General features: G+C 42.8%; 1 protein-coding gene across 4 annotated transcripts in view; it reads right to left on the bottom strand.

Moving 5' to 3' along the window:
- Positions 1–4197: 4197 nt before the first annotated feature.
- POLE2 (DNA polymerase epsilon 2, accessory subunit) overlaps positions 4198–9680 on the bottom strand; it is a 33166-nt gene continuing 27683 nt past the window's right edge. For all 4 annotated transcript variants that reach the window (XM_063118284.1, XM_063118285.1, XM_063118286.1 and 1 more), the window contains exons 17-19: positions 8780–8956; positions 5492–5559; positions 4198–4390 (exon numbers count right to left, since the gene is read on the bottom strand). In XM_063118284.1, the coding sequence (XP_062974354.1) occupies positions 4372–4390; positions 5492–5559; positions 8780–8956 (264 nt within the window). In that variant the 3' untranslated portion in view covers positions 4198–4371. The remainder of the gene's footprint in view (positions 4391–5491; positions 5560–8779; positions 8957–9680) is intronic.

Genomic DNA, 9680 nt, shown 5'->3' with positions numbered 1-9680 from the left:
GGTATGTTCTGCAAGCACATAAGCACAGTATATCTTACTTGCTATTGATATCTGGCTATGGGGCAGGTGGTGATGTTTGAGCATCTTTCTTCCTCTCAACTCTACATCATAACTCAGAAGCCAGACCTACTAAGAGTTGTGAGATCAACAAACATGTAGATCTGAACCTTTTAACTGAAATTTAAGTTACATAAACCACAAGCTGTCAAAAATGTTGTAGTATGGAACGCTCAAGCTTCCATCCAGCTTCCAAGCTATTCCATGCCCACTAGTGGGTTAGTAGGCACCCTGGGCCTCCCCTGCAAATGCTGAGCCTTCATTGGGCTAGGGGAGTCTCCCCCTCACCCACAAGTCCTAAGGGTTTTTTCCACTTTCAAATCTTGGGGTTCCCTAAAACCTGCTGTGACCTCCCCCTGCTTATCCAAAATGAAAGCTTTTCTATGTTAGCAAGGATATTACAGCCACGACTACATTTCGCCATCTCCCACAAAGCTTATGTACCTAGGACAGCCTTCACAGACATTAACATTTAAAATCATTCAGACCTCCACTGAGGGCAAAAGTACTTCTAAAGGTTGTTTCATAGATAACTCCTGAAACCCGCTGTGGGAATGGATTACTGAAGCATGTGCAAGGTGAAGATAAAAGTCGTAACAGTTTGGACCTTTGGCAGTAGGCAGTTGAATCTGGAAGTGAAAGCAGCAAGAGCTAAATCAAATTATTATTTTAAAAGTTGCTTGCCACCTCTTTTCTTCCAAAACTACTGAAGTTAGTTGTCTTGTAACATGAAAAGAGCAGCAGCTTGTAGAGATAAAATATCAGCTGTAGGGCCATAAATTTTCCCAACACAGCAAATGATTGGGTGGAAAGGCAGAATATGAATTAACAAATAAAACCAGTTGGTTATACCAGCATGTCATTGCTGCATAGTTCTAAGAACTATCTTAGCATTAGCAGACCTGGAAGCTATAGTGCTTAGCATGGCAAGTTCAAGAGCGTATATGGAATAGTAGCTAACACAGTTATTAAGGCATAAGCTTTTACGGTCCATTAGAATCATAGAATAGCAGAGTTGGAAGGGGCCTACAAGGCCATCAAGTCCAACCCCCTGCTCAATGCAGGAATCCACCCTAAAGCGAAGGAAGATAGATGCTTTTGAGCTGTGGTGTTGGAGGAAAATTCTGAGAGTGCCTTGGACTGCAAGAAGATCAAACCAGTCCATACTCCAGGAAATAAAGCCAGACTGCTCACTTGAGGGAATGGTATTAAAGGCAAAACTGAAGTACTTTGGCCACATAATGAGAAGACAGGACACCCTGGAGAAGAGGCTGATGCTAGGGAAAGTGGAAGGCAAAAGGAAGAGGGGCCGACCAAGGGCAAGATGGATGGATTATATTCTGGAGGTGACAGACTTGACCTTGGGGAAGCTGGGGGTGGCGACAGCCGACAGAAAGCTCTGGCGTGGGCTGGTCCATGAAGTCACGAAGAGTCGGAAACGACTGAACGAATAAACAACACCCTAAAACAGCCCTGACAGGTAGCTGTCCAGCTGCCTCTTGAATGCCTCTAGTGTGGGAGAGCCCACAACCTCCCTAGGTAACTGGTTCCATTGTACTGCTCTAACAGTCAGGAAGTTTTTCCTGCTGTCCAGCTGGAATCTGGCTTCCTTTAACTTGAGCCCGTTATTCCGTGTCCTGCACTCTGGAAGAATCGAGAAGAGATCCTGGCCCTCCTCTGTGTGACAACCTTTTAAGTATTTGAAGAGTGCTCTCATGTCTCCCCTCCATCTTCTCTTCTCCAGGCTAAACATGCCCAGTTCTTTCAATCTCTCTTCATAGGGTAGTGTGTTTTCGAGTTTCAAGTATATATATAATACACGTGGTTGGGGGTGGGATTGTAGAGTAGGCCGTATCCCATTGTGCTCATGGGAAGCACCGCTCATGCAATGGGGCTTTGGCTAGGGTGACCCTATGAAAAGGAGGACAGGGCTCCTGTATCTTTAACAGCTGTTTTGAAAACGGAATTTCAGCAGGTATCATTTGTATATAGGGAGAACCTGGTGAAATTTCCTCTTCATCACAACAGTTAAAGCTGCAGGTGTCCTGTCCTCTTTTAAATCTGGTCATAGTATAGCTCCTGTAGCTTTAACTATTGTGATGAAGAGGAAATTTCACCAGGTGTGACATGCATACAAATGACACCTGCTGAAATTCCTTTTTCAAAACAACTGTTAAAGATACAGGAGCCCTGTCCTCCTTTTCATAGGGTCACCCTAGCTTTAGCGCTTTTAAAAATGACCCAGAATGGAAATGCTAGTTTCTGTAACAGGACAGCATAGTTTGCAGAAGGCAGCTCCGCTCACTTGTCCCAATCCAGAATTAAATGTTCTTGCTCATTTCTGGGGTTGTTTTTCAAAGCACCAAAGGCTTAGGTCCCACGAGCACAACAGAACCAGCAGAGATGGAGCAGCCCTGTTGATACTGCCTGTGAGGTGAAACGGAAGTTAAATGCAGAAATTACTGAGGGAGGCAATGATGATATTAATCGTGGCCAAAAGTTAAACTCTACAACCCTTCATTTATTATTTTATTCATTAATTTACAATAACTTTACCTTGTTCTTCAGCCTCCCCCCAAAAGGATTTCAAAGCAGCTTACAAAGATTAATAATGAGACCATCCCTGCCTCCAGGCTTAGTTTGAATGTTCTTATAGGTTCTTTCCAACAGGGAAGGGCAAAACTGGCTCCCTGCAGCTTTCCCTTCTCTGGCCAATGTATGGGGCCAAGTTGATCTTCCTCTTGGGAGGCAGGGAACACAGCCTTCCAGGGCCCCTTGGTTCTCTAGTGGATGGATGAGACCAGAGTCTGCAGACCCAGGGAACGGTCAAGTGGAGCTGTGGCGGAGGGGATGAAGTGAGCTCCCTGCAGCTGCTTCATGCACCTGATGAAGACTGTAGTCCACGGAAGTTTATACCATAATAAATCCGTTAGTCTTCAACTTGCCACAAGACTGTTCTTGCTGCAACAGATTTTAACACAACTACTCTTCTGGAAAGTAACGCTCCTCATGCTTGTTTCACATCACAAGAAAAAGGACAAGTGACACTTGAGGAAAAGCAGTTATAAATATTTTTAATTTATACGTACAAAATGTGAATCCTGCATAGCACACAAATGATACTTCCTTCTGGGGGTTAATTACAATTTATTACATGGACTTAGCTGCATTAGTCCTGTAGAAAAACCTTGAAGTCTTTTTGCACCTTAGATTTTCATTCTTTACTTCCTTGTTTCAATGAGGTTATGTAAACGGATTTCTCCAGCAACACTAAATATTATAATCCCATAAACAATCCCTGTATGAACTTGAAGGTTTGTTGTAAAGTACATTCAGCTGTATTTGCTTAATGTTGAAGGAAGGAAGAAAGAACCTTTTTTCCCTTTGAATGTAAGTTCTGTGTATCCTGAAAGCATGGTTCCAACACTTTGAACACAAAGTAAGCCCACTGCGGGGCAGAGGTGAGATTCTCCTGAACAAGGCCTGGGATGGGACTGTCTGGGAACCCAGTGTACCCTGTCTTTGGGTACCCTGTCAGGCAGGATATAAATGCAATAAACAAATTATTATTATATGTATTTGTATCCCACCTTTTGCCCAATGCTGGGCCTCAAGGCAGCCTGCTGGGTTTGGCCTTTTTATTAAATTAGGGTTTGGCCTTTTTGTTTCGCAGGCGTAGGGAGAAGTGTTCTGGTCACACCAAGGACCGTGAAACCCCATTGTAGGTGAGTCTCTTTAACAGTATAGCCATAGGGGAGAATCTTCTACCTATAAGATGAGAACTCCACATCATTACCTGCTTCCATCTACCAGGCAGATCTTCTTCAGGGGCTTGGCCTTTCAAGTCAAAATTGAAAACCTGCCATATGACTCTTTCAGCCAAGTGTGTGGTTAGGTGGGACAGTGAGCGCAGTCATAGTTTTAAGTCCCCTTCCTGAGGTTGCGACCCACTCCTGGAAGCTTTGTGCTATAAAACTTGTGTTTGAACCAGTATCACTGAGGCTGTTCCTCCTCACAGATCAGATCTGTGGCCTTGGATGTTCAACAGTGCTGGGGAATTCTCAAACCGCTTCCTTTGAAATGGTCTCTTTGCTGACTTCAAAAAGGTTATCCAGAAATAGCTGGACTGGTACATTGCATATTCTTGAGGGTTAATGCAAACATGCCACACACGAATTTTAGTCCTTTATTTGAAGATGTATATACGAAAAGTTCAACGTTGGCTATAACATCCAATAAAAATCCCTGCTCCTAGAAGTAGTGCTTCTGCAGTGTTATGGCCAGGATGTTTGATTTTCTGTTCTTGAATGAGACTCAAAGACCTTGGAGTTTGCTGAAAATAATAAAAGCAATTTTAAGTTACCAAAACTGCATGGTGGAGGTGGTTTTTTTTTAAAAAAAAATTCCTCCTTTCTTGGAGCTTAATGGCTGAAAAAAATACTTTAAAAAGTATTAAAAATACTTTTTTAAAAATACTGAATAGCACTAGCGACTCCAAAGAGTTTATCACGCTGAAATATCTGTTCCTATGGTTACACAGAATTAAATTCTCACATTTGATTAAGAATATGTGAATATTCTAGATCTGGGTGGTTGATATGGGCACAAAGGGTCCCCTTCACACAGATTTGTGATGCTTTGTCCCATGCACTGAGGATTAAGTTCTGCTTAATACAACAAAAAAGGAACCATTTACACTTCACATATGAGTCTATTGAGACTGCCTCACATCAGCAAGCTTTAATGCTTGCAAATTTAATTCTGTTAAAGTTCAGCTTGGCTTTTTCCCAAGCGGCTAGGGTCGCCTGAAGTTTACTAGCTTAGGTTTAAAGGGAAGCTTTTAAAAGCCGTAGCCTGAACTGAAAATCGCAAATATACACTAGTGAATTACTGCCACATGAAACACCAAGTCCAATAAGATTGCAGAGCTGTGTTACAAATACAGAAAAAGGATATACACATTTTGTAACGCCCACCGCACAATCTCTAAGGTGTTATTGCTGACTTTCAGAATTGTCCTTGAGCTATGGAAACTTGAAAAAAAAGTATTGTCTATTGTATAGCAGTACTTTTCGCATCAGTCAACATGGCATTCGTGAGCAGCACCTTCAGGCTTGAGGGGACAGCAGCTGAGCCACCGATGCTATTGAGGTTGGAGGACAGGCCAGAAGGAGAAACGGTGCAAAGATGCCTCTCACCTTCCCTTCACCTGACCCCTCTGCCCTCCACTACTCCTGCGGTGTTTCAGTTTTTATCCCAAGCGCAGAACTCTTCAACCTTTTCCCTTCCACCTGACAAAAAGTTGTATCACTTTGAAGCTTGCCTAACACTTTCATCAGCAGACAGCAGCCTAATAAATAGCATATTTAAAAGCAGGAGTCCAAAAGTGCTGATACAGTATTTGACAGCAAAACAACAACCACCCAGATCTTACCTGTCCTCAACTGTTTTATTAGAGGGGTAGTATACTTTGAATGAAAAGCCACTCCTCGGAAAAGATCCCTAGTACGAAGACAAAAGTGTATACAAGGAATTTTAGTTTTTAAACCATACCATTTTCTTTAAGATGTCTGTTTAGTAGACATTTTCAAGTACACATCACACACGCACACACCTCTTGATTAATTATATCTGGCATATCACCTATTAGCCCTGTCTTCAAGAATAATGTGGGCCCAATTAAATTGCCCAAGGGTACAGAGTTAACATTGCTCAAGAGATGTTACCAGCTGTATGACAAGCTCAAAAAACAACCACCGCATTTAGTAGTAACCAACCAGACAACAAACGGAGATCCTGCAGTAAAGACAACAGAAAGCATATGCCTCGGTTTTCCTGACTGTTAGAGCAGTACGACAATGGAATCAGTGACCTGGGGAGGTTGTGGGCTCTCCCACACTGGAGGCCTTCAAGAGGCAGCTGGACAACCATCTGTCAGGGATGCTTTAGGGTGGATTCCTGCATTGAGCGGGGGGTTGGACTGGATGGCCTTGTAGGCCCCTTCCAACTCTACTATTCTATGATTCTATGAAATACAAATGAGCGTGTGCATGCTTTCACAGTTGTGTGTACTGGGGGATGGGTTTTGCACATTTGAGTTTGCTCCAGAAAGTGTTATAACAAGGTAAGGTTATAACCATTTCTGTTTTTAAATGTCACTTGAAAACATTTCTTTTCTCGAAAGCGTGGTCATACTAGTCTATATTTAGTTTTAATGTCCCCTACCCCTATGGATTTTTCCCCTCCCTCCCCTGTCTGTTACGGTGATTTTAGATTGTAAGCCATATGGCGGATTGTCTTGTTTTGTTTTATTCTGTACAGCGCCATGAAAATTGATGGCGCTTTATTATAATAATAAAGGTGAAAGGTATGATGGAGAGATCCTCTTTAAAAATGCCAATGCAACAGATGCTTCTGCAAGGAGCTGCAGATAGTCTCTATTGATCTACCATCTGCTGCTGCAGGAACTAGAGACGTGTGCGCATGCGCGCTCACACACCCAACCACCCGCACCCACCCTCTTCCATCCCCAGTGAGAAGATCTATTGTACTCAGTGGCTGTGATCCAACAGCTATTTTAGGTGCACGGAAGTCCTTCAGCGTGTTGCCCCAGCCCCTGCATTATCACAAACTATTTTTCCAAAAACATTCCCGTTTCAAAAGTCTTGGCATGCAGTATGGGAAACCACTGTTCGAGCAACACAGGTCTAAAGCTTTCTTGGGCAAGCAAAAACATGGGCTGTTCACACAACACACTAAGCCACATTTAGTGGTTGAGCGTGGGTTGTTTTGAACCTTGGGTTCTTTGTTGAACAGTGGGTTAGTGTGCTGTCTGAATGCAGCCAGGGTGGCTTGTTAACCATTTAAGAAAGCTATAAAGGCTGATCTCTTCTGGCAGGCCTATCCAGCGGGATTTTAGGATGCTTTTAGGATGTTTTCTTTGGGGAAGTTTTTACAATGGAACGCTCTTCCAGAACACTTGAGAACTACAAACTCAATCACTGCTTTTAAAACTCAGCTAAAAACTTTTCTTTTCCCTATAGCCTTCAAATATTGAGTTTGTTCTGACTCTATACTGTTAGCTTCTCCCTACCCGGTGCCTGTTTACACTCCCTGTGCCTGTTTGCATTCTCCTTCCCTCTTTATTGTTTACTACAACTTATTAGATTGTAAGCCTATGCGGCAGGGTCTTGCTATTTACTGTGTTATCTGTACAGCACCATGTACATTGATGGTGCTATATAAATAAATAATAATAATAATAATAATAATAATACTGTTGCTCCCTGCCTCGATCAGGATGGAGAGGCGGGTAAGAGATAAATGTATTATTATTAGTAGTAGTAGTATTACTAGTATTATTTACCACACTGAACATCCCAGCAACAAAACATGGCTTGGGACCGCAATACCTGATGCAACGCCTCTCCCGACATGAACCTACCCGTACACTGCACTCAACATCTAAGGTCCTACTCCGAGTGCCTATTCCGAGGGAAGCTAGGAGGATGGCAACAAGGGAGAGGGCCTTCTCAGTGGTGGCCCCGCAATTATGGAATGATCTCCCCAATGAGGCTCACTGTTATCTTTTAGGTGCCACGTCAAGACTTTTTTCTTCTCCCAGGCATTTAACACCATTTAACAACGCTAAGTTTGTTTTTTAACGGAACCCCAGAACTGTTGTTTTTAAATGGATACTGTTGCTTTTATGTTTTTAAATTTCGTATACTTTTAATGTTTACTGTTTTTAATTTTTGTAAACCGCCCAGAGCGCTTCGGCTATGGGGTGGTACATAAATGTAACGAACGAACAAGCAAATAAATTCTCAAGGTGACGTGTTCGAGAAAGTGAGGCACACTGCATGGTTAACAAGCCACCCTGGCTGCATTCCGACAACATGATAACCCTTGGTTCAACAAACAAACAACGGTTCAAATCAACCCACAGTCACCCACTACATGTGGCTTAGTGTATTGTGTGAACAGCCGCTGTGTGTGGTTAGGGCTGGTGAACATTTTATGCTTTCAGCAGGAAAGGTGCTTTATAACAGGTCTCCCATGCCAAGCATATTGTATGCGCTAGCTTAAATTGTAAGCCTAAGGTTACGGGACAATAGAGCGGCGAGGTTGTAACAGGAAAATTATCACACTGAAACTATGTGTGCAGATGTTAAAATTGATGTTGCCATGGAAGTAGTGCATGTACCTCCAAATTAACAAAAAACGCATTACTCGCAGAGGAGTAATTATAGGAGTTTTCTTTTAAAAAAGCATTTAAAAACCAGTTTAAAGAAAAGAGAGGAATGAAACACAACTGCCATGCCTTTCACAATTAACATCCTGAGTTTTCTTGATGTAAAAGAGCTAAATATAAATTTGCATAATTTATCCAAAAGTTTTAGGACAGCCTTCCTCAACCTGGGGCGCTCCAGATGTGTTGGACTACAACTCCCAGAATGCCCCAGCCAGCTGGCTGGGGCATTCTGGGAGATGCAGTCCAACACAGCTGGAACGCCCCAGGTTGAGGAAGGCTGTTTTAGGAGGAGGGGCCCAAAGTGGGAACATACCCAAATAATAACACTTTAAACAAAGTGAGCTAGCTGTTATATACACAATGTGTGTGTGAATATCACACACACACACACACACACACACATATATTGGTTTTAGGAAGAGGTTTTCATCATGCTTTCAGTGGAAAAAAGGGTAAGATAGATCTTACCGGATTTATGCAGAGGCAATCTGTGTTGGTCACAGTGAACGGGTCATACTTGTCAGCAAAGACAATCAGATCTGGCAGAGGGTAGGTTCTCAAAGTATAGTCATAGGCCCAGTAGACAGGACTAACGTTGATTGGCAATGGAGTCAAATGCCCTTGTGATAAAACGGTCTTTACAAACTGCAAGGCAAAGAACACATCACAACTCTGGTTTCCTTGTGAAAGAACACAGATGGTGCGATCCTCTACATGTCTACTCAGAAGTAAGTCACACTGAATTAAATGGAACTTACTCCCAGGTAAAATGAATGCGAGATTGCAGCCTAATTATATTTTCCTGCTTTGTTGTTCTTTAGCACATGTTAATAATAGCAGCATCTCCTCTGATTGCTTTTTTCAAATTCTAGACCTGGTGGACGCTAAAAGCTTGACATGGGACTAGTAGCACACTGAGATTCCCACGGAACTATGGCAGCCTTCCTCAACCTGGGGCGCTCCAGATGTGTTGGACTGCATCTCCCAGAATGCCCCAGCCAGCTGGCTGGGGCATTCTGGGAGTTGTAGTCCAACACATCTGGAGCGCCCCAGGTTGAGGAAGGCTGAACTATGGCATCTGAAGGAAACTCTGAGTACCAGGCTTTTTTGAAAAATATACTTCATCAGTTCCCTGTGATGGGAAACCCTCTTCAGATGAAACATTCTCCACAGGGGATCCAATTAAATCTATCCACATCCACACAGACATACACTTCTAGATGCAGAGAAAAATGTCAGACATTTGAATTTCTCTCCCTCCCTCCCTCTCTCTCCCTCTCTCTCTCATGACTACCACTTTTCCTTGGTAGAACTCTTTGGTGTACTTGCTCCGCATTTTCTGTACATTAATGCACCAAAACAGACAAGA

This window comes from Elgaria multicarinata, chromosome 2 (assembly GCF_023053635.1).
Source record: "Elgaria multicarinata webbii isolate HBS135686 ecotype San Diego chromosome 2, rElgMul1.1.pri, whole genome shotgun sequence".
NCBI lineage: Eukaryota > Metazoa > Chordata > Lepidosauria > Squamata > Anguidae > Elgaria > Elgaria multicarinata.
The sequence above is the reverse complement of the archived record's forward strand: the minus strand, read 5'-3'. Positions and strand labels throughout refer to the sequence as shown.